The sequence below is a fragment of the Phaethon aethereus genome, assembly GCF_964289735.1.
Source record: "Phaethon aethereus genome assembly, chromosome: 21".
Taxonomy (NCBI): domain Eukaryota; kingdom Metazoa; phylum Chordata; class Aves; order Phaethontiformes; family Phaethontidae; genus Phaethon; species Phaethon aethereus.
In genome coordinates, this window is record NC_138597.1 from 6900423 (window position 1) to 6923170 (window position 22748).

Genomic DNA, 22748 nt, shown 5'->3' on the forward strand with positions numbered 1-22748 from the left:
TATCTATAAGGATATATTTTTTTTTTTTCAAACCAGCCCAGCTGCACGCAGACTGCAACTCAATCCGCACTCCTGGGGCAAGTTTAACTCGGGAGAGGAACAGCAGCAGGGGTGCTGTTTGTGCCTCTCCTCCAGCTATTCCTGTCAGGATGGATTTATGGCTTTAAAAGAAGGGGGGGAGGGAATTGCCTACGGGAGCCAGAGCTTACACCACAGCCCAGCAAAACAGACATAAAGAAGCAGTCGGATCTCGAGGCATGAGCAGCATAAAAGTGGCACCCTGTGATCTGGTGGATCCTTGCACGTAATATGACTGATCTTAAGCCTTTCATCTGCCTTCACAGAGCCGAGCTCTTGGATTTAAGGTAGTTTGCCCAGGACCAGACTTTGCTATGTTGGCCAAGACAGTGCTTTCTCTTGGTCTGTGGCTGCGGTTTGCTGCGGGACAGAACACACCTGAGAGAGGTGAGTGCCTGAAAAGGCAAGGTATTCCCTTACTACTTTCCTACATTTAATACCTCGTGGTCCTTAGAGCTTCTTATAAAACCTTTTCAGAATAAAAGCTGAAGTTATATTGCTGCTTTAGGTGTATAGTTTATACTTGTATGTTACTTTGCTGGCACAAGGGCAAAACAAAAAACCTTTCTAAAATTGCCGTATTAGAAAGAAATTTTATCTTGCTTCTTTCCAGTAGCAGAAAGGAAATTGTTTCAGAAACTTGAAGAGTTTAGTCCAATCAAATGGAAAAAGTCCTGACTCCTCAGCTACCTACATACTGAGGCACATCAATCAAGAGAAGTAAAAACGGTGATTGGTACTATACCTGTGTTGTAGTTCTCTTGCTAATCTCTGTCATTCGCTCATTATATTCCCTCTTTAAAAATCTTTCTCTTGGATACTGTTCGGGGAAAATGATTATGGGTCAGCCTCTCAGAACCAACAGTGGGGAAAGGGACGTGGAGGAGATGAATATCTCATTTCTGGTTTATGCACTGTAATGCTGGGCAGAAAACTTAGCTCATACCATGATGGTTGAGCTGATGCAATTACTTTTGTTCTGCTTTGTGTTCACAAGTAGAGAAAAAGGTTTGTTCTTTGACTGCAGGACTACTGCTGGCTGCATCTGGTTTTCACTGCATCTGAGAAATGCAATCCAGTGTGAAAGGAGAAGGAAACTTTTTATCTTGCTGGACAGGACATCCTCAGACCCCAGCCCAGACTGCTGGGGTCTGATTCTGCTTCTGGTACGCAGAGCAGACTGTGTCTATTGCTTGGATCCCCTTATGGGGTACTGGGTTCTGTCCCTCGGTGACACAGGCTGGTTCAGGAACGGTACTGAATGCTTGATGTCCACACAGGCAGCAGTTATTCCTGTTGTCGTGCATTTCTGCTGCCTTGGGAGTGCATGTGGCAGTTCCCCCAGCCCAGCGTAAAAACAATGCTCAGACATTCAGACTATGTGCAAAAGCAAGCCGTGTTGTTCCAGAAGGGTTGTGCCTTGCTCCAGAGGCAAAGTTGTGTGCGTTGTGTTACGCTGCCAAGCACCCTTAGAGGAAATGAACCTGCTTGTCGGCAAGGTGCCCATTCCCCAGCAGCTTTGATGTGGGGGCCTCTTAGGCTCTTCCTAGGTGCTCTCTAAAGCAACCTTGAGCACACAGCCAGTCTGGCAGGGCTCCTGGGCATGGGGTAGCTCTTGTCTGGAGGTGCTGTGTGGTGTCCCATGAGCACTCAATGGGAGGAAACTGTTTGAGAGGTACAGATTCATGTTCATAACTGTTTCCTAGGAACTTGGCTGAATGTGAATGACCGTAGCTTTAGTCTCAGCTGCAGTGGACAATGAGGAAGCTACTGGGTGGCCAGTGGCCCTTCTACATGCTCAGGAGTGATTAGCTTTTTCAGATCAATGGCTATTGACTTAGTGCACAAAGTCAAGGCAGAGCAGTGCATGGCCAGTTCCACCACTTTCCTCTTAGGGTCCAGATTCAGATCTCTGTTGCATCATTGTAATGTACGACCGTTTGATAGTTTGGGCTTTGATAAATGAAACTTAGCTTGTCATTGCTTGGTCACTCTGGACTCGCATCAGCAGAAAGTGATGGGGATGTTGCTGTCCTTGTGGGGACAGTGAGTGAGAAATAAAGATGTGGCTCACCCATACGTACTTTGTAGAAGGCCCCGCGCTTACTGATCTCTGAAACGCAACTCGGTACCTGGCATAATTCCATGATTTCAGGACACCTGAGGCTCTAAGTAAAACAGCAGAGATAGTGAAAGCCCTGAAAAGATCATCATAAGAGATGGCAACCCAGCTTCCTTACTGCCAGAGGAATTTGTCTGAAGGGCCATTTCTCAACCTACAGCCTGTAATCTGTGGTATGGACGAGCCGGAACCTGCATAGGTAGTTTGGGCTTTTAGTCACACAAGCATATTTTGCTTGGTGGGGCTCAGCTCTTTAAGTAGGCGGGTTACCTAGCCATCTCCCATGGCAGAGGCCTCTTTGACACGGTTTTAAGTGTGAAACATCTCCTGGATGGCTTGGTGGGATACCTCTCTTCTGGGTGAGGCGGTGCCTTTCTCCTCCTGCTTCTCACTGTGATCCCGAGGGGCCACAGGGAGGAGCAGACTACTTCTGTCAGCCTCCAAGCCCAGCTCCACTCATTGTGGAACTTTCTTCCTTGCATGGCCAAACAGTGAGAAGGGAAGACAAATGTGGGATTTAAAACATAGTTAACCAAGACAGGACATGATCTTTTTTGGCTGTTAATTCCCTTATGCTCTACAAGTTCCAAGTCCCATGTAAATCAGACATGTGGCATGTGTTCAGGTCCCAGCTGAGAGTCCAGGGAACTCTTGAAGTGGATGTCTCCTGTCAGCATCTCAGTGTAAGACAGAGAAGTCTGACCAGCTGTTTTTCTCCTGGAAAAGCCAAGTGTTTAAAAAGGCAGCACTGTGACTCCATGGTGACATCTGGCTCCCATATTGACTCCTTCAAAACACTTCTTTGCATGACTGATCTGTGTGTACTGATTGTGTATCAGCTAGAGGTGTTCTCTGTTGTTCCCTGGACTTAAGTGGAGCTCAGGAGCAGCAGCGATACGAGGTCTACGGAGTTATTCCTCAGCTTTTTTCAGAAGCAAAAGCCTGAAAGTTTGGGAGGCAGGGAGATGCTGAATGAATGCCCCGTCTCTCAGAATCCCACTGAAAGTGAGAAATCTTCAGTTGGCATCTTGCCAAACAGCCCGTCGTCTTTTGCTGTAAAGCAAGAAAACGGCTTGAAAATAGAAGCTGCTTGCGTAATGCAGGGATTTACTGGTAACAAATCTTCACAGCCCCACCTCTGGCACAGATGGCATGTTTATATTGGATGAAGGACAAAGAACAGGAAGAGAAGGGAATTGAAAACCTAAACCTGAAGGGAAGGATGATGGAGTGTCCAGTCACTTTATAAGCCTTGCCATACTTCTGCTATAGTAAGATTCTTTGTCTGGATTTTTTTTTATGGATCCTTTCTGCTGACAAAATCCAAATGGGAGGAATTTGTTTCCATCTTGTGTAGGGCTGAGTGTTAAGTAGAGGTAACTGTGATGGTATTTGCCTGTATGAAGGGTTGGCCGCCTGCTCCACCCACAGACAATCCCTTTAGCTCCAAAATATATACCTGCCTGTCAGTGTAACTGTTGCTTTTGTTAGCCATTTGTTAACGAACTGTTGCTAACCAGCGCTTTCTACCCTTCAGGCAGAACATCATAGTATGAAGCTGCAGCTCTTCCTGCAGAGCCTTCTCATTAACACAGCTATCTCCAGCAACGTACGATGGGTCAAACCAGTGTTTAAAGGATGTTAACATTATTCCCAGCTCTCTTGTTGCCCCAGAGCTGCAGGGTACGGTCAAGAGTGCAATTTGACTGAGGCTTGGCTCCTGACTCTGGTGTTTGGTGGTCCATGCTGGTTTTCACCCATTTGTTCCTCCATGCAGGTAGTTCTGTCGGTTTTACTTGCATCTGCTCCTTCGTGGTGAATTCCAAATTCTCCTCATAGAGTGCTACTGCATATGACCTTGTTTACCCCTTTGAGCAGTGTCCTTTGGCCGTTCTGATCTGCTAGGATCAGAAGCTTTCACAGATGTTTGTTGCAACATTCAGGAAATGAGTGACACTACAAAACTGGTGAGGAGCAGAGGGGAGAAGGAGAAACAGTGATTTCCTCCTGGGAGGCAGCAATCGTGTTGGCAAGATCTCTTGCTATGGCTTGCCAGCCAAGTAAGTGGCTTGTGCTTCTTCTGCTGGAGGGGAGAGCACAGAGCTGTGGCTACACGTGTTTGACTTGCTTCATGCAGCCAGAAGCTCCAAAGAAAGCCCTCGTTGCTCTGCCCTGCTGGAATACCATTAGGAGTTGGGGAGCTCTAGGAACCAGTGGCAGGGACCTGTAGGTCACAGGTTCGGCTCTGTGTGATGTAGTGATGAAATGGCATGTTGCTATGGGCATGCCGCAAAGCTTACTGGCCTTCACGTTTATTTTCTGCTCAGCTCTGAATGCCAAGTTGCTGGGGGTGTGTGCCTGCAACACAGGGCTGAGTTGTGCTGGGTCACGCAGAATTGGTTGTAATCCATGTAGATCGCAGGTCCAATGCCTGCATCCTCCTAGCACCTCTTGCTTAGTCACCTCCAAGTAATTTTGATGTTCTCAAGTTCTGAAGGCTCCATCTGATTTCTTCTGTTTCATCACGGGTGTGATGCCTCTGCCCTCTCAGCCAGCACCTACTACAGGAGAGCGGCTGCTGTGCTGCCTTGGTCTCTGTAGCAGCACAGGGACTTGTGGGCAGCATGCTCATGTTTACGGACCACGTGTGCAAGCACTCTGGCTTTTTTCCAGCGCACACCTACACGGTAACACGTGCAGTAAGTGTGGTCCCGACTCATGCACGTCACTTCTGTCCCCCATCCCGTAGCCATTCCCAGCACACCCGGCCCTTGCTGCAATGTACCCCGCTCTGACATTCCTGAGCACACAGACGTGAGCGCTCCTGCCATGGAACGGACCCAGGCACTCATCGCTGGCTGCACAGGCAGGCATCTGGACAGTGCCCGGTGAGGGAAATAAATAGCAGACTGTGCAAATGAAGCCTGAACCACTCTCTGCCTTCTGTTTTCCCCCTGGAGCCCCTCGTGTTGTACCCGCAATGGCTGTGCTCTTGCTGGTTCACGATCTTTGCTGTGCTCAGGCCGTTAGCTTTCACTGTCGGGACATGTAATAGACCCGTTGTACCTACTGACTGTTCCCCTGCCCTGGTCCTTTCCCTCCTCTTGACTTCGCCATCTCATATCCGCCCAGTGGGGGCTTAGCAACCCCTTGCTCATCTCTGCCAGGATCATCGCTGTGTCTGGGCCTGCCTTGACATGGCGTTCTGCAGGGGGAGAACTGTTTGCATGAGCTGTCTCCTTGGAGCAATTAATTTTGCAGGAGCCTTTCCATTCAGCTGTCTACTGCCTTGTGGTTTTGGCTTCCGCACATGGCTCCAGCACTCAACCATTGTGTGCTGCACCAAGTCCATCTGTGCTCCTGAGCCCACATTCCTTGGCCACCCCACGTTCCTGATCCCCTCACTGATAGAGGTGCCCAAATGGGCAGGCAGGAATCTCTGGTTCAAGGCTTTTTCTCCCTTCTTGCGCCTCAAAAGCTGTGAGAAAGCAGGGCGGTGGTTAAAAGAATTCCACATTTATTATTGATATTCCAGCTATTGTAAATCTCCTACGCTCTAAGAGTAGTAGGAGGAGTCCCCTATGTGTTTGTGTTTCCCAAACAGCAGTTTAATTGAAATGGTAAGAAAATGAGTCAAATGGAGTGGGACTCCAAGCCACACCCTCAGAAGCATGTTCTTCCTGACATATTGCATTCTTCTGCACAAATGGGTCTGGGCAGCCCTTTCCCTGACATCCTGTCCCGGGGCCCCTTTGAGGTGCTGCTGCTGAGACTATCTGGGAAAGGAGGTCAGCGTGTATTCAGAAGAGCAAGAAAACCTCAAATTAGCCTAGCTTGTAAAAGGCAATCTAGGAAGAAGTTCCTCCACTCCAGAATTTCCTGCCAACAGTGGTAGAAATCAGGGAGCCTTCTGCCAGTCTTGTGTGGACCGTAGTCTCTGAACTGAGAGGCAGCCAGTTCTGAGAATCAGACACCTCTCCTGGGAGAGCAGAGCCAGCAGTTTTTCTCATCAAGTTTCTTTATCATTTCATTCTTTTCCAAATACAGCCCATTTTTCTTCCAGGCACTGCCACTATCATAAGATGGGATAAACCTGTAAGTTGTTTTAGACCCAAAAGTTGCTCCTGGCCTTGGCAATTGCTCTTGGTCGGTCTTGCGATCAGCAGTTGCTGCTTTCTCTGGGACTGCTGTGCATTAGCCCAGAGCAGCAGCTCTGAATGGCAGAGGCTCCTCCCTGGCACAGGGCATGACTGACCTGCTGGCTCAGGCTGACCATGAATGTTGCCAGCTCCTGGAACGTGTCCACCTTCAGCTTGGAGCGGAAAGAACTCAGGATCAGCCTGGTGTTGTGTAACAAGGGGTGTCAGTGCAAGCTGATGTAGCTCAGAGGCATTTCTTTTCTGCAGCAGCGAGGGCAGGATGCAGGACGTGTGGGTTGTACTTCTAGCTCTGCCCCGATTCCTGCGCCTGAGCTCCCACACTTCCACTGGCCTTCCAGTTTATCTGTAACAGGTTGATAACATGGGCCTGGAAAGACTGTCGTGAGGCTCTGTAAGCCTGTGCGGTGCTTGCAGACCCTGCCTGAGCATGGTAGAGAAGTGCCAGGTGTGCTCAGGAGCCAGAGCTCCCGTCGCTCCTGCGGTGTCAGGTCCAGCTCATCTCTCCTACCCCGCCTGTGTGGCTCCCTGCGCTGTTCCAGCCCCTGCCCTGGTGCAGAACCTCCTAAGAATGAGGAGGTGAGACTGGAGTCCTGGGAAATTGCTTCCCTTCACTGCTGCAATGGCATCTTTGCTCCCACCTGGTACTCATCTCGACTGAATTTGGATCAGAGGAATATCAGGCATTCATCCTGCCCTCATTCCACGAGGAGCTGTATTTTCTCAGGATTCAGGCGCTAGGCTGAATTTGGGCATACTTCATTCCAGTTTTTCAATCTTTTGGCCTGCCTTTCCTCTCCCATGACTGGCCTTTTTCCTCGGAGAGACACGGGGTCTGTTCTGGCCATCCAAATAGCTCCTGGAACAGTAGGGGTCATGCATGTGAATGGAAAGGAGGGGAAAAAAGTAATTATTGCTCCTCTTCTCTGTCTTTATCTTTGCAAATGTGTAAAACATGACTTTAAACAAAACTTGGCAACAAATCCTGGAGAGCAGGGAAGCAATGCAGAAGCCAGGGGATCTCCTCTGGCTGCTCCTGGAGAGCTCACCACAGCAGCTAGGTGAGATGCATCTTCAGCCTTACCTACCTCTGTGGAATGGGGTTTGATGTAGGTGAGGTGCAGAGCATGCAAAGGGAGTGAGCTTCAAAAGGCCAGGCTTGTCTGCAGCATTGGCCTTTGCCAAGAGCCAGAGGGCAAGCTGCACACAGCAGGGCTGGGATGTGCTGACTGTTTACTGTGAGACTTTGTCTGTCTCAGCCAGCCGAAGGACGTGAAGTATGGCAGCTGCAACGCTTGTGCGCTTGGATATTGTGCCATTGTTCACAGCAATGGACCGAGCACACCAGCAGCGCTCAGGGCTGCTGCTGCTGTATCACTGGGATGCTCCAACTGTTCCTTTGCATGTTTCTTGGCCAACATGAAACCCTATGGGGTAGGTGGTATATTTGTAGCACGCTGCTGAGATGGTCCCATGGCCAGGCAGATCAGCACTAGGCTGCTGCCCTGCAGTGCCTTCAAGAGCTCTTTCCAGCTCCACTTCAGTGCTTTGGCTTCTCTCCTTACAGTGACCCTCTTGGGCAGGGCCTAGATCAGGCTGAGCAGCTGTGATGTCCCAAAGTGAGACTGAACCCAAAGAAAGCAGTCGAAGACAAACAGACCAACACAGGTCATAATCCTGCTATTCAGGTGGTGGGGTCTCATGAACTTTTTTCCTCTTGCTCTTTGTGATCAGGTCCAGGTTCTTGGACCTCAGAGGACCTAGGAACCAGTTTTCTGTTCATAACAGAAACAGCTTTTTTGGCAACGTACTTTAAAACAAAGGTGCAAAGAGAACTTAGTTTGTGAATAATCACAGGCACACCCCTGGCTGACACTTCAGTGTTAGCATCTCAAAGTGTTCACAAAGAACAGTTGTGATCAAACAGATGAGTTTAAGCAAAGCTGTCCAGGGAGGGAAGAGGGGGTGCTAGGGAGATGGGGTGAGACATTCCTGGTCAGTTGACAGGAGGACTGAGAATAAAGTCCAGGAGCCCTCACACTAGATGCAAATAATAAAAACGGGCAAATCCTGAGGTCTCTACCGAGCAAAATTCTCACTGAATTCTGAGATTTGGCACAAGATAACCAAGCTTTCCTAGCAGGTGCCTGTGCAGGTATGAGTTCACATCATCCACTAACATATCTCCCTTTCTCTTCCCCTGCTAGGTCCCCAGCCGCCTATTTCCAATTCAGAGGGGGACCTCCTCTTCTTGCTGGACAGCTCTGGCAGTGTCTCCTACTGTGAGTTTTCCAAGGTCAAGGAATTCATGTGGGACCTTGTGCAACCTTTCACCTTTGGCCCCAAAGATGTCCAGACCAGCATCATCCACATTAGCACTATGCCCACCATGGAGTTCCCTTTTGACCGATACCTGTCTAGTGGTACTCTGCAACAAGCCATCCGGGACACTCAACAGCTCATGGGTGACACTAACACAGGCAAGGCGCTCTCCTATGCCAAGGAGAAGTTCTTCAGTGATGAAGCTGGTGCCCGGCCAGATGTGCCCAAGGTACTGGTGTGGGTGACAGATGGTTTCTCTACTGATGATATCTCTGAACCCATGCAGCTCCTAAAGGACATGGGAGTAACAGTCTTCATTGTCAGCACTGGACGGGGGAATTACCTGGAACTCTCTGCTGCTGCCAGCCAACCTCCTGAGAAGCACCTGCACTTTGTGGATGTTGATGACCTACCCATCATCACAAAGGAGCTTCGAGATGCTATCCTAGGTATGGTTGGGTTGTGGTCACTGGGAGTTTGCAACAGGCTGAATGTTAATGCTTGGCTCTGCAAGGCAGACAGCATGAGAATCCCCTAAAACCAATGGTCCCCCTGACCCACAGTTGCTGCCCTTGCAAACTGCGACGTTTGTCCACAATGCTATAAGTCCAAGTATAAATCAAGGCTTTTAGGAGGTCTGGGGACAGATATCTCTCTATTCCCCTTGGAAGGTCCCATGACTGACTGGGACAAATGTCCTTCTGCAGACCGTTAGAGAGATGAACTTGTGTTTGTAATGAGTTAATGTTTGTTAATGAAGGAAGGAGGCTCAGGCAGTATATTATCTGTATTCCTTAAAAACCCACAAGACTTTGAAATGAATCATGCAGGTCATAGACATCTGTACAATTGAGGTGCAGCACAAAAACACCCCCACCTGCACAGGTTAATAGTTAACTAAAGGCTTCCCAAACAGGCAATGATTTAACTACAGTAAGAGACTGCTGACTGTGGGAGCAAGGTGCCTAGGTCCCTTGGACTTGACTTTCACATTCAGGATGAATTTTTTTCTCTGAAATGCTGCCTGGCTATGTGCCATGTGATGGAGGTGGAGGACACAGATGTGTTGAACACATTGCATACGCAAAATGGGATGTGTATGCCTGGAAAAGATTTGGTCTTGTCAGCTCCATCAAGCTCTTGTCCAGGGTAGATCTGACTCCCTATATATTCTGCCCTGTGCAGGCACAGTGGCTGGCACGCACCGACATATCTACCTCGCCTACAAGTGGCGGGCAGTTGTTCTCTTACAAAGAGCAATTTAGGATGGTGCTTGCTATCAGCATTAAGACTGTAGGAGAAGAATGTTTTTGTTCCATAAATCTCCTGTTGTAACGTGTTCCATATCCACCAGATCTATAGCCTGACTTGGCTAGCACAGCCCTCGGAAGAAAAACCCAGCCCTAACTTGTTAGGCTTAGCAGACCAACTCCTACCTCTTTGTTGCTAACATCGTTGTGGCGGTTGCTGTGCAGGGAGCAGGAACAGACAGCAGATTCAATTTTTCAGCAGTCCTGTTCTTTAAAGCATCCAGGAGAGGGTCTGAGGAAACCTAAAGCCATAACCTGAGCCAGAAGACAGGCATTTGGAAGCCAAGAGGAACATCTCATGCTAATCCGCATGCCACACTGCACAGTGCGTGCTTTTTTTGCAGCTCTCAAATGCCATCACGATGGGAGTGCCCGTGATCCCGAAGCAAGGATTTGGCCTCAGCCTCCCAGATGCCTCTGGATTTGTTTGGAAAGCTGAGTTACTATGACTTTGCAGATTTTTCCATTCATTTTCTGGAGGTTGTCTCTCCTTTGGAAATACTGCTTTAATTTCTCATTTGGCTTTCTGCTATGTGAGTTGGTTAGAACTGGCTTTGAGTATCCAAGTAAGCCTTTCCACAGAATCCTCTGTATGTAGCAATTTCTTTCTGTTTCCAGCCATGCTCATTTAACAAATCACACACAGGGACTATGTTACCCTCCATCATCCACCCCTCTCCCGTATGAGTGTGGGGCAGTACCAGCAGTCCTTCTACTGTACCAGATGCCACACAGACCCCCAGACGTTTCACTTCAAGTGCTTGTTTCAGCTTCTAGTACATCCTAAATCCAGAGAGTATAACATAGCATCCCAAAATGAGAAATCAACTGCATATCTTTGCAGCACAAGATTGTCTTGAAGATTGTAAGATCTGCAAAGGTAATAAATACTCTGCTGTGCCCGAGAGCAGTATTCCATGCACTCATCAGTTCTAAAAGTTACTAGTCTGGTATTTTAATGGAAGGTGAGATTCCCACAGGAATCCAGGGTCTGGTGCTTTAAGCAAAATACCAGACGTTGGTAGCATCACCTGAGTTAGCCTTAATAAAGCCACATATGTCCACCCTTCCTTGTCAGGAGGAGGCAGCCCTCATCCCCACCCTTCCTGCTTCTGGCCCCTGGGATAGTACAGACAGACAGGATCCTTGGCAGGCAGAAATTAGGCCTTTCCAATGCTGGAATGGCTCAGGCTGGTTTTATTATCACTGCTATCTTATCTTCATCTCTTGCTACTGTTTTTTAACAGCCTTTTGTAGATGCACAAACAAGCTTTGTTAAGAGCTGCTCTCCCTCCACCTCCTATCCAGGAATGGGGTGTTTCATGCCTGCTCCATACATACTCCAACACAATGGCCCCTGGCTACCAAGTTGCTATTGTAGGCTGAGAACCCTCCGCAGAACAGTTCCGTCTCGGCAGCTGTACCTCGCTATACAAAGGTAGACACCTTTATGTAGGCGTTGCTCAGTTCAGAAGCATTTTCTTTGTCTTCAGGAATTTGATCAGAGATCTGAGCAGACAAATAATATAATGAACTGTCAGGGCTGGGTCTGCAGTTCACAGCAAGGATTTTTGGTCCTACGCAGCAAGATGGCCACTACTTGGACAGGGAGACAAAAGGAAGGTGCCTTACTCTTCCAAACTCTATTTTGGCCCTGCTACGGGCTCTGAGGCTAAGCGATGCGGTGCCTCTGCCTCAGTTCCCTTTTTGAAAAACCTGTCTGTGTCACAGAGCAAAGATTGTGGGCTGCTTCTTAGCTATGGTGGACCTGGAATAGTTCCAGTAACGCTACTGTGCAGAAGGGTGTAAGGCAGGGACTGGATGGATGTGTATGCTCGCTCCCTCTCTTTTTCCTTAGCTCATGGTCCCAACACAATGAGTCTGCAGAATGCAGCAGGCTGCTGTTCCTAGCCAGCCTGGCTGTGGCCACCGCTGGCTACTGTCAAATACCTCTGCCTTTCCTAGTGTGAAGGGAAGGGGACTCTGGTTCAGGCTTCTTCCATTGCATCCTACATATTATGTACCAAATATATGGCATTTGGTGCTCTCCTTCTGGGGAAGGACCTTCAAATATTGTGAAACCAAGGCATTCCTTTGAGATGACATCAGGTTCTGTGCTAGCATCCACTCGCTCTCCGTTCAGCCAGTTGAACTGACAACTGCTGACTTGTTTCATCCTTTGGCACCATCTTCTGAGCCAAGTCCTACAGGAGCCCACCTGCCCAGCAGTCACAAAAGATCAGCCACTTCCCATGCATATTCAGGGCAACACATTTCTGATCTGAAACAAGGTCCTGGATAACTTCTGCTGCAGTGAAGCATTTGTGACTGGAGTCCTCTGACATTCTCACTTAGCACTGAATATAAGCAGGTGACCGGAGGGAGTGATCTCGGGCCTTGAATGTCCACCCTGGTAATGGAGCAGTGTGTTCCCCCTTCCCAGAATGGGAACCCTCCCCCTGCATCCATATCAAAGTAGGGAAATAGAGGAACGAAACAGGAGTGACTTGTCCCAAGCCCTATCTGAAGCTTCTGCTAAGAGGTGATCATGTACCCAGGACTAGAACAGGTTCATCTGCTGCCTGGCTGCATTTCTTGCACACATGGTGAAAGTAGGAACATTCCTGCGAGTCTAATCTTGACCTTGTCTGCATTCATGATATGCCAGCAGACTTGTGGATGCCAAACGGTGTTTCAAGTCACCAAGAGGCAGGAGGTGGAAGGCAAGTGCATCACAAGCTGTCTCTAAGTTGCTAAGAAGGCACCACCTGGGTCTAATACCACAAATTAACTTGCTGCTTCCCTCTGGAAACAGGGAAGCATGCCATGGGCATCTGTTTTTCTGGGGCTTACTGCCCTTTTTATACTCTCAAGACATCTGTAATCTAGCAACAAGGGGCAGAGCTATTTGCCCTGGGCTTCCTGCAGCATGTCGCTCAGGTATTGTACCCTCTCACTTTAATCTCTGATTTATTCCCAGTGTCCCCGATCCCTTCCTCCAAGCTCACTTATTTCCATTCCCTGAGTTTTTGGCAGGACTTTTGGCACTGCAGCCTTTCCTCTGTTCCCTGTTCCTTTGTGGCTTGGCCACTGGTAGTTGTGGGGCTCTCAGAAGGGTGTAGTGTCCCCGGCCCCATGGTGCTGCCTCTTACCCTCTGCCTCCTCCGAGCTCCGACGGGGTGGAGCGCTGCTGGCTGGCAGCATGTGTGGACGGGAGCGGGCAGGGCATGGAGAAGGGGAATGTTCCTGCCTGCCTGGGAGAGCCAAAGAACAGCTCAGAGGAAAAACTGAGGCTGCTTTATTTGGTAGAGGGAAGTTGGCAGGGACTCAGAGCAGCTTGGAGGAGGAGAGCTGATCTTCTCCCAGTTAAGGGACAAGTCTGAGAACGCAAGGCCACCCCTTATTCTCTTACAGGTCTGGGCAGACTTTCGTGCCTCCCTTTACCTCTGTGTAATGGGTAGGCAGTGAGAGCTGCTTACAGCACTCTGAAGCATTTAAGCTTGAGCTGGAGGGTACTGTCATAAGGTTTCAGGAGTGACACTGTCATAAGGTTTTAGGAGTGACACTGTTCCTTGAGGCTCAGGGTGCTTTTAAAAATCCTTCTAGGAAATAAAAATGCACCTTTCTCTTTGTATATCGCTTCCCTGGAGCTAGAAACAAAGTCCTGTGTATTTCTGCCCCTCTGGAAGACCAGTGAACAGTGTAATTCTGCCCAGGTTGGGCTCAGCAGCCCATGTGTGTTGGGAGGGTCAAGTAGCGGAGGAAGCCGGGGGAACTGCAGAGCATCAGAAGAGGTATTTGGGGTCTAGAACTCAAAGGTAGCATAAGCCTTGAAGAGAAGCCTCTGTGCAGGGGGAGAGAGATGAGACAGCACAAAAGAGGCTCTGAATGTTGAATGTCAGAAAACAATGGAGCTCTGAAACACTGCAGGGAGTGACTTCAGCTGGGATGAATGCAGCTGGCTTAGCAAATGCTGGACAGTCCCCAGTTGCTGCCCCTTCTTCCAGGCCTCTGGGTACAGGCAGAGAGCAGGGAGAAATTTATTTCTTCACACTCTGGCCTGCTTCACATACATGAAAAACTTCAGTGGTTTGGTTTCACTAGTAGGTGACTTCCACAAGGAGCTCAGGATGAACTGACCACAGGAGTTTTGGAACCTGGATGCCCAGACTCTGTCTCCAGCTTTGTCACAGGCAGTGCCAGTGCTGCTTGCCATGTTGGGTGCGTGGTAATGTCTTGCTGAGTGTGGGAAGCTGCCTGTTTGGCCAGGGCAAACAGTAACTCCCACACATCTGTTGGGCAGTAGCAGCTTGCCCAGAACTTGCTGGACCACTCCAGGTTCATTCTTGGTGGCACAAGACAGACTTGGATGGGCAGGGGCACGGTTCCTGCTGTGCTACACCTCGCTGTCACAGCAGATCACAGCACTGTTTTGCCTTAGCACAGAGGGAATGGGGAGGGAAAGCAGGGGCTTTATAGACCAACTTGGAGGCTTGTGGCGAACTGGTTTGAGGCTGGAGATGCCTAGGAGGCAAGGTGCAGTAGTATTCTTGAGCTGAAGCTGTTGTGCAGACAGACCTGAGCAATTACTTTAGCCAAAATGCCACCTCATGCTGGTTGGGACATATGCATTTCCCTTCCAAGCTCTGTTCAGTGAAAGGGTCTTATCCAAGAGGCAGGAGTGGTGTGAAAACACAAATATTGCCGCCTCAGTTGGCATGTGTTTTACATATTTTTTTTTTCTTTAGCTTTATGCTTGGCTTGGATTTAGTTTTGTGCTCCTGAACCTTTCAAAGAAGGTCTGGTTCACTGAATTGCTATGAAGGGGCTTTGCTACACCAAGGTGACTTCAGCTGTCATCCAGTGTTGCTGTAGACTACATCTCCCATCCAGAAAGGCCTGTATTTTAGATGTGCCGTGCTCTGTGTATTGATGTCAGTAGTGATTTCTTGCTGCTGTTTCTCTTCCAGATGTTATCCAAGCAAATCGGCTCCATGCAGTAGATATCACCTCAGGCAGCTTCCGTCTGATGTGGCCCAAACTCCTTGCCCAAGAGACTGGCTACTACACCGTAGAGTATGCCCCGATAGATGATCTAGCGAGGAAGAGGACAAAGCAAGTGTCTGGGGCTCACACTAGCCTCATGCTAAGCAACCTTGCACCAGAAACTACTTACGAGGTGGCACTCGTTCCTGAATCCAACATCCACTACTTTTCTCCCCAGACAACAAGGGTTACTACACTGGCAGGTAAAACGTGCACAGTTGTTACCGAGGGGGAAGTCTTCACTGTGCTGAGCTTCACATATATAAAGCAAAGAGGACAGCCCTTGGTCTGCATCCCACAGCCTCATGGTCTGATTGGAGGAGGCAGATGGTTGTGGTCAGGACAGAACATAATGAGCTGCTTTATGCGGGCACTCAGCCGGCAGCTCTCTTCTTAAAGAGATGTTCTGGACTGCCAAGAACAGGGGATCAGGTATGATGCTCATAAGATGCCCTGCCAACCTTAAAACTCTATGCTGGAGGGAAGCAGAGCCCACTGCCCTGGGAGAAGGCAGGAGCTGCAGCTTGCAAGTATTCGACAGGGCTGAGGTGTAGAGCCCACTGGGGATAAAGCACAGGCTGCTGCACATCCTTATTCACTATCCCAGTGTGATGGCCAGGCAGAAACAGTGCTGCCTTGTGTGGGTTACTGCCAAAGGGAAATTTTGACGTTCATAGCTTGAGTGGCTGCTACGGGAGCAGGGAGATCCCTGTCTCCTACCTGTGGCTGCAGGTACAGCTAGGGAAGAGTAATGGTCTTGAAGCAGGTGCATGCTGCTTCTCCAGGGACGTGTATCCACTGATGGGGAACCCCTGTGTAAGAGGGAAGGAGAGGGGGAGCACTCGGAGCAGAAGCCAGCCCCTCTGTGCAGACTAGTCATTTGGGCCAGAAGAATAACTCAGATTTGTGCTGGAGAGCAACAGGCAAAAAAGCAGCACGCTGAAAATCTGAGCAGGGGTGACACAGTCGAGATGAACTTACGTCCAGTATTGATGTTCTGCATGTAAGAACAGTTTTGGCTGAGTAGTTTTATCCACTCTATGCTGCACAGGTGGAGAAACCATTTTCTTAGGCCTGAGCTGGGTTGTGCTGACTTGGGTGACTATCAACATCCACTTGCTGGATGGATTTTCTTCTACCTCCTGGAAGCCAAATATGGTGCAGGTCAATTATGCTCCTCTGACAGCATTCTTCTGCCTTGAATTGCATACTCATTTCAATCTTTTTACATTGCTTTCAGAGGAAATAAGCCCAGCTCAGGTTCTTATCTCAGAGTCTGGGCCACACAGCTTCCATGTTAGTTGGGCTCCTACACTGGACAGTGTGATCAGCTATCAGATCCTGTATGGACCACTCCCTGGGAACTCGGTGAAGCTGCTGGAGGTGGATGGCAAGCACAATAGCACTGTGGTGGAGAATCTGACACCCAATACAACCTATCTAGTGACAGTGACTGCAATCTACAAATCGGGAAAGGAGAAATCCCTGTCAGCTAAAGCATGCACTCAAGAAGGTGAGTGAGCAGCACTCTGATAGCAAACTACATGGGCACAAGGAGTCGATGAAATGTGCCTGTTTCTTTGCACAGATCATCTGCCTCTAGGTGAAGCCAGAGATCTTGGTCAGCCCAGTTACTGGGGAGGGATGAGAGAAGGGGAAAGCTGCAGCTTCTGAACAGCACATGATATGCCATTAGGATGTAGCAGACGTATAGGGCATAGGACTGAGAGAAAATCAGACGTGCACAATATGACTTGCTATTACAGGGTGCATACTGCTAAGCTGCTCATGCAATCACAGGCAGAATGGACTTGGAGATCCCTGAATCTCCCTAAAATAGAAAGAAAACTGCCTTTCCTTCCTATTTCTTCAGTGTCTGTTCTTTGGTGTGATTTAGCATGAGAGGGGGGGGAAATTTCATCAGCAGAAGCTTCTGCTCTGAAGAGGTACCTGTAAAGATATTGCAGTAAGCAAAATCTAGCTCTTAGGAGAATGACAGCAGCTGAGGGTGTGGGACGTGGCCAACCAGCGCCTTACAGTGCCACCGAAAGTATTTTGTGCTGGTACCAGGACAAAGTTAAGGACTAATTAGGCTGAGCTTCTCCAGCATGGAGATGTAGAATGATGGGCTATTGCATCTCTACAACAGAAAGACCAGGCTGGCTGGCAATCCCTTCTCAGCAATCCCCTCGCGGGATTGGTGGTGAGCTAGGTGGTAAGCACCACTCCATACAAATGGCCCACAGTAACATGAATCTTCTTTCTCTAGAGGGCTCCAAAGTGAGGCACCTTCGCTTTGAAGACATGGGCCCCAACACCCTGAAAGCCTCCTGGGACTCTGCCGATGGGAAAGTCCTCGGTTACAGAGTCAGATGCCGGCGGCAAACTGGCCCTTCATCTGTCATCAGCGTTTCTCCGCAGATCCACAGCGTGCTCCTCACAGACCTGGCTTCGGGTACCACTAACAAAGTGTGTGTGAAGCCCATGTACAAGAACCAGCCAGGAAAAGGGCTATGTCGCATGGTACACGTGCAGCCAGGTGAGCTGGGGTGCAAGGCAGAGTCCTGGGGCACTTTAGGCCAAGGGAGACCGTCCTGAAGGACACTGAGGTGCTGGAGATCCAACACAGAGGAGCCCTCATGGCTGAAATACTCTGTGCTCATCAGCTAGCTTGCCAATAGGGCTTAATCACAGCTACCGGCCCAAAAGGTACTGTCCAAAGATGGGCGCTTTCCCCCATTTTTAAGAGCAATACTCCTCCTAGTGGCATTATGTTTGCAGGCAGAAGAGTGTACCCTGAGGACAACCCTGCACAACCACCTGCAACAAGGGTGGGAAGACTGCTAAAAGCTGGCATGGGAACTGGAAGTGCTCTTCAAAAGTCATTTGAACTCTTGGCTACCTTTCACTTTTCAACGTGGCAGGGACAGGCTAACTATTAAACACAGCTACCAAGGCACAACACATCTGCTTTCCTCCTTCCACTAGCCAGAAGCCACTTACTGTCATGAAACTCACAGGGATTCTTGGTAGGCTGAAGCGAAGTAAGAGCTAAAAAGAAGCTGTGTGACAGTGCAGAAGCACAGCCTGTTTCCCAGCAAGAGGCTGGAGTGATAGTGAAGATGACCACAGGGATGAGGTCTCTGACTCAGTCAGATTGGGAGAATGGATGGATAAAGCTGACAAACTTCTTGTTTTCTTCCCAGCTACAGAGGCCCAAGGATATAAGCACAGACAGAGAGCATGACAGACTCTGGAGTGAACCGATTCCTGGCAGAGCAAGGAATCTTGCTTGGACAAAGACTGGGATGAAAAGGAGGGGCTACGGGAGAAAACCAGAAAGCTCGCAGATCATCTCCCAGCCTGCACTGTCTGTTCGGGTGTCTTGGTTGTCAAGCCTAAAGGCTGTCCTCAGCCAACTTCTTCCAAAGCTTAAAGGTTTGGCTTGGCTGGCTGGAACAACCAATCTGACTAATCGATCCCAAATCTCCACCCTCCTCTATAAATATGCCTGACAAATAACAAACAAAAGGCGAAGTGATGAATCCTCACTATTGCTTGCTTACTGCCTGTTCTCTATTTATTAAATGTTGATACAGTTGTATTTTTGCAGCTTATGAGCATGTTCAAGACTTGGATGTTTACTGCCCTGGCCTTTCATTCTTGGCACCTGCACTCAGAGAAAGATTCCATGCAGGCAAATCCATCCCTGCTGTCAACAGCCATTGAAACTGGCACTCTTGACCAAGCAGCTTTCCTCCAACTCATCCAGTGTACTCAACAGCCAGCTCACATTAGGCATCCCAAAAGTGTAGCATCTCGGGGACGGAAGGGAAAAGCATTAGGAGAAAGAATAATAACATAATACAAAAATGTACAGTATGCAGAGGAGATCGGGTAAAAGCCACCAGGATTTCTGAGAAGAGGAAGAAAAGATGTTGTTGCATTTCGCCAGGACATGAAAGCACTTTAAAAGATACCCTGTCTTTCATAAAGTGCAAGGACAGTTTAGTGTTCCCGGATGGTCTTTGGCAGAGCTTGGTTGGTGAACTCTGAGAAACGGAACGATAGGGACATGCCAGGCCAGGGCTGATGAGCACTGTCAGTGCTCTAGCAGTAAAGTTTGCTTACTGTCTGCCTGCTGAATTCCTGAGTCTCATTAACACTGTTCCACTCTCCCTCTGGCACTGGTATTAAATTCATCTGCTGCAATGAATACAGATCCCAAATGGACTTTGAAGGGTTCAGTTCCCCCAAGTCACTTGCCTTGGGGTTTGGTATCAGTCTGAGAGAGCAGGAAACTCAAACTTGGTCATTTGCTTCCCCAGCAGGTTATTCTAGAGCTCTCAGCTGAGTTCAAGGAGCAGCAGTGAGTCAAGAAAAGCCAGACAGCAAGACCATCTAGAGCAGTTATTTTTGTTTCTCATTCAAATACACACCTTCAAACTACCTGGATCATGACCACTGAATTACTGTAGCATACCTGCAATCAGTTTCACCAAACTGGATGTGACTCCTGCTATCAGTGCAGCTATATAGAGATTAATTAGCCTGTTCTGCAACTAATTATGGGCAGTAAATCTCCAGCACTATCATTCCAGGTTCTATCCTCTGCACTCTGAAAACACCTAGCACATCTTCAGTGTCTTGTCCTGGGCTTCCACCCAGTGCTAAGCTTGAGCTATGCTTAAAAATTGGGTTTTTAGGAGAGACAAGTAAATCTGATTCTTTCCCTTTGGCCCCAGGCTTGAATTTGCTGTCACTAAGCTACTCTTTGGAATGGGGAGCTGGAAGAAAAAAAAGGACAATTTTAATACCTAGCGACAAAGCCATTGGAGCAGCATGGTTCCAAAATTCAAGGCTTAGGGCTGTAAAAAAACAGCATCAATGGGAACACCTTCCCTCAGTAATGCTTGCTCTATTTCAAATTTATGGCTTATTTGTCCTACATATGGAACTTTTTTTAAAGCTGTGCTGTATGTTGGAGAGCCCACATGCATTGCTGCTCCATCTTGCAAACTCTGTTAGCTCTGCTTATGGACTTCTTAAAACAGCTCTTTTTGGAGCTGAGAGGAAATTTTTCACTGACCTTGTCTCCTGAAAGCTGAATTTGTCATGTCTAGGTTTATGGAACGTTTGCCTTGGGCTGTCTTCTTGTACAGGAGGAAGGGATAGGAGGGAGGTGAGTAATTCATTAACTTGATAAGAAGACTTCATATGATTTGTGTTCTTCTTTGGAATGTGCTTTTGTGACTGATTAATCTTAATGGAGACTCTGTGATGAGGGGAAGATAAAGCCTCTGGAATCTCTCATGCAGTAAGATAATCTTGTTCATTCTTGCGGTAGTACAACAATTAATTTTGCACAACTCCCTGCATAGTTTACTAATACATTAACGTGTCATCCCCCCCAATTGTAATGCATCTTTTTGAAGACAATTAAATATACAATAGAAAAGCTATTGAATGATTACTTTGTTCTTGATGGCAATAAGGGCAAATCTGTTAAGCATAGCTTTTGCTCTAATGAGAGGTATGGGTTGAAAAGCTGGTATTAATATCAATTTTAAATGACTAAAAAGTAAGCATTCTACCCATAACTTCATAGTCTGGTTTACATGGACTTTACCCCCACTACCCCCAAAAAAAGTGTCAGAAATATATAAGCTGAAATACATCAATATCGATAACGTTTCAGCTTCAGTAAGAATTGTTTTACAGCAAGCCAAAAAGCAAATGTCCCTTAAATCTTGGCAGAACTGGTAGTACTCATGAACATGAAAAGTCCAAGCTGGACAGGTAAGTTAAATGAAACTTTTGTTAAACTAAATCCTAATGATTTCTGGGGCTCTTTAAACATCTCATCTATACCCACATAATGGGTATAACACCCAAACACCTATGTAGGATGAGTGCATAAACAATCAGGGCTCCCAATAGGAGCGAAGTTCGGCGGGGGGGGGGATATAAAGAGCTTCATTTGTAGATGAGCTGTTCCCAGGTTTATCTTTAGGGTCCTTGCACGTGCTGATGCATGTGGTGTTGGCTATTTAATTAAAGATTTAACTTGGTGTTGCTAGTGTGATCTGCTGAGAGAGTTCCCGTGTGTTCTTCAGTGACACAAAGATGTCCACCATCCTCTATCAAGACACTGTGGGTTTTCTGAACACCACCTGCCAGGAACTGGAGTGGTTATCCCACTCAGCTGATTGTTATCTAGATAGACACCTAATGGTTTTCTGAAGAAAAATAGCATACTTCCCCAATTCCAGAATTCTGCTAGAGTGGTTATATTCACTTGGAAGAAATTTGCTCTTAAGTGGGTACTACTTGCAGCCTTCCCCCGTATAATCCCAGGCTCACTAAGATGTCAAAGTACCACTATAGTTAGGATGCACTAGCTAATTTCTCAAAGCAATATTGAGTTATATCTGCACTTGCCCTTCTGGCTGACAGTAGCCACTTAATTTACTGTGGTAGATAACTGCCTGGTACAAATAGGCTTAGCTTTGAGAGCTTCACTAAGAAATATGAGCCAGCATACATCTCAAAGGTATGAAGGTCCAGGAAATGTTTTTTACTACTGCTAAGATGAAGGAAAAGATTCCACCCAATACAACATCGGTGCTGATTGTACAAGCTGGGTGGGGAGTCTCCATTCTAGACAGTGAAATATGCTGAGAAAATAGCCTGCAAGCGCAAGTACAGATGTTTAGAGCTTGTCTTTTTGCTTTTGCGCTAAACAGTACTTTATTAAACGTTCCATATATAGTCTTTGACCCAAGATGAAAAATTAAAAATATAAGTTAAAAAACTGCAGATAAGATATGGTTAATTATTTTGAGGAATAGGGCTGGAGTGCTTAAGATATTACCCTGTAACAGACATTAACTACTTTGCTGCTGTATTGGTTTTCTGAAATGTATGCATGGCACCATGGAATCACACAGGAGAGACAACATTGACTATTTTTTTTTTAGAACAAGCAATGAGTCTGCTAGGACATCAACAGTAAAAAAAAAAACCAAAAAAACCAAAAAAAACCCCCCAAAACCACACTACCCTCTAATAATAGAGTCTAATAGAAAAATCAGAAAAAACCTGAACACTTAAAGAAAAAAAGACACCTGAATGACTGTCCCGGGCCTGCTTCTCAATGCTGAAGGTCACATAGGTTGTAACTACGTTTTCCACCATTTTACATGTGAGCTTCAGCGCTGTTTCTGACTTTTCCAGGTACTTTCCTTCCTTTTGCCTCTATTCCCCTTTCCTAACCGCTTTCTTGTGGGCTTTCGCATTACACGCGGTGTGACTAGGGGCAGATTTGCAAGTGAAATACCTCTGTATTAAGCATGAGCACACGAATTTATTTTCCCTGCACTGCCCTCAGCAACACCACCACCCTCCCGTTGCTATGGACGGGCGCCGCCCGCCCTCCTTTGTCCTCCTCCGCTCGCCGTCCCCAGCCCAGCGGTCCCGCCCACTCGCCTACTCCACAGCCAATCGAATTCCAATCCCCGGCCGAGCCCACCCCGCCATTCCGTCAATCAGAAGACGCATTCTGCGTCACGTGACAGAGGCGGGGCGTCCCGCTGGTGACGCACTTCGTGCGACCGCGCCTGGCCCAATAGGAGGCTGCTTGAGCGGCCGTCGCGCACGCGCGTAGGCAGCGGCGCGTCCTCCGCGTGCGTGCGTGCGTGCCGCCGGCGGTGT

The 22748-nt window shown here is 48.0% G+C and overlaps 1 protein-coding gene across 1 annotated transcript; it reads left to right on the forward strand.

The window, feature by feature from the left end:
- Window positions 1-392: 392 nt before the first annotated feature.
- On the forward strand, window positions 393-18282 carry VWA1 (von Willebrand factor A domain containing 1; the record flags this gene model as incomplete). Its single annotated transcript, XM_082009462.1, has 6 exons — window positions 393-465; window positions 8565-9128; window positions 14960-15238; window positions 16276-16548; window positions 17305-17574; window positions 18242-18282. 6 exons carry the CDS (start codon window positions 393-395, stop codon window positions 18280-18282), a joined length of 1500 nt encoding a protein of 499 aa, XP_081865588.1.
- Between the last annotated feature and the right edge of the window lie 4466 nt (window positions 18283-22748).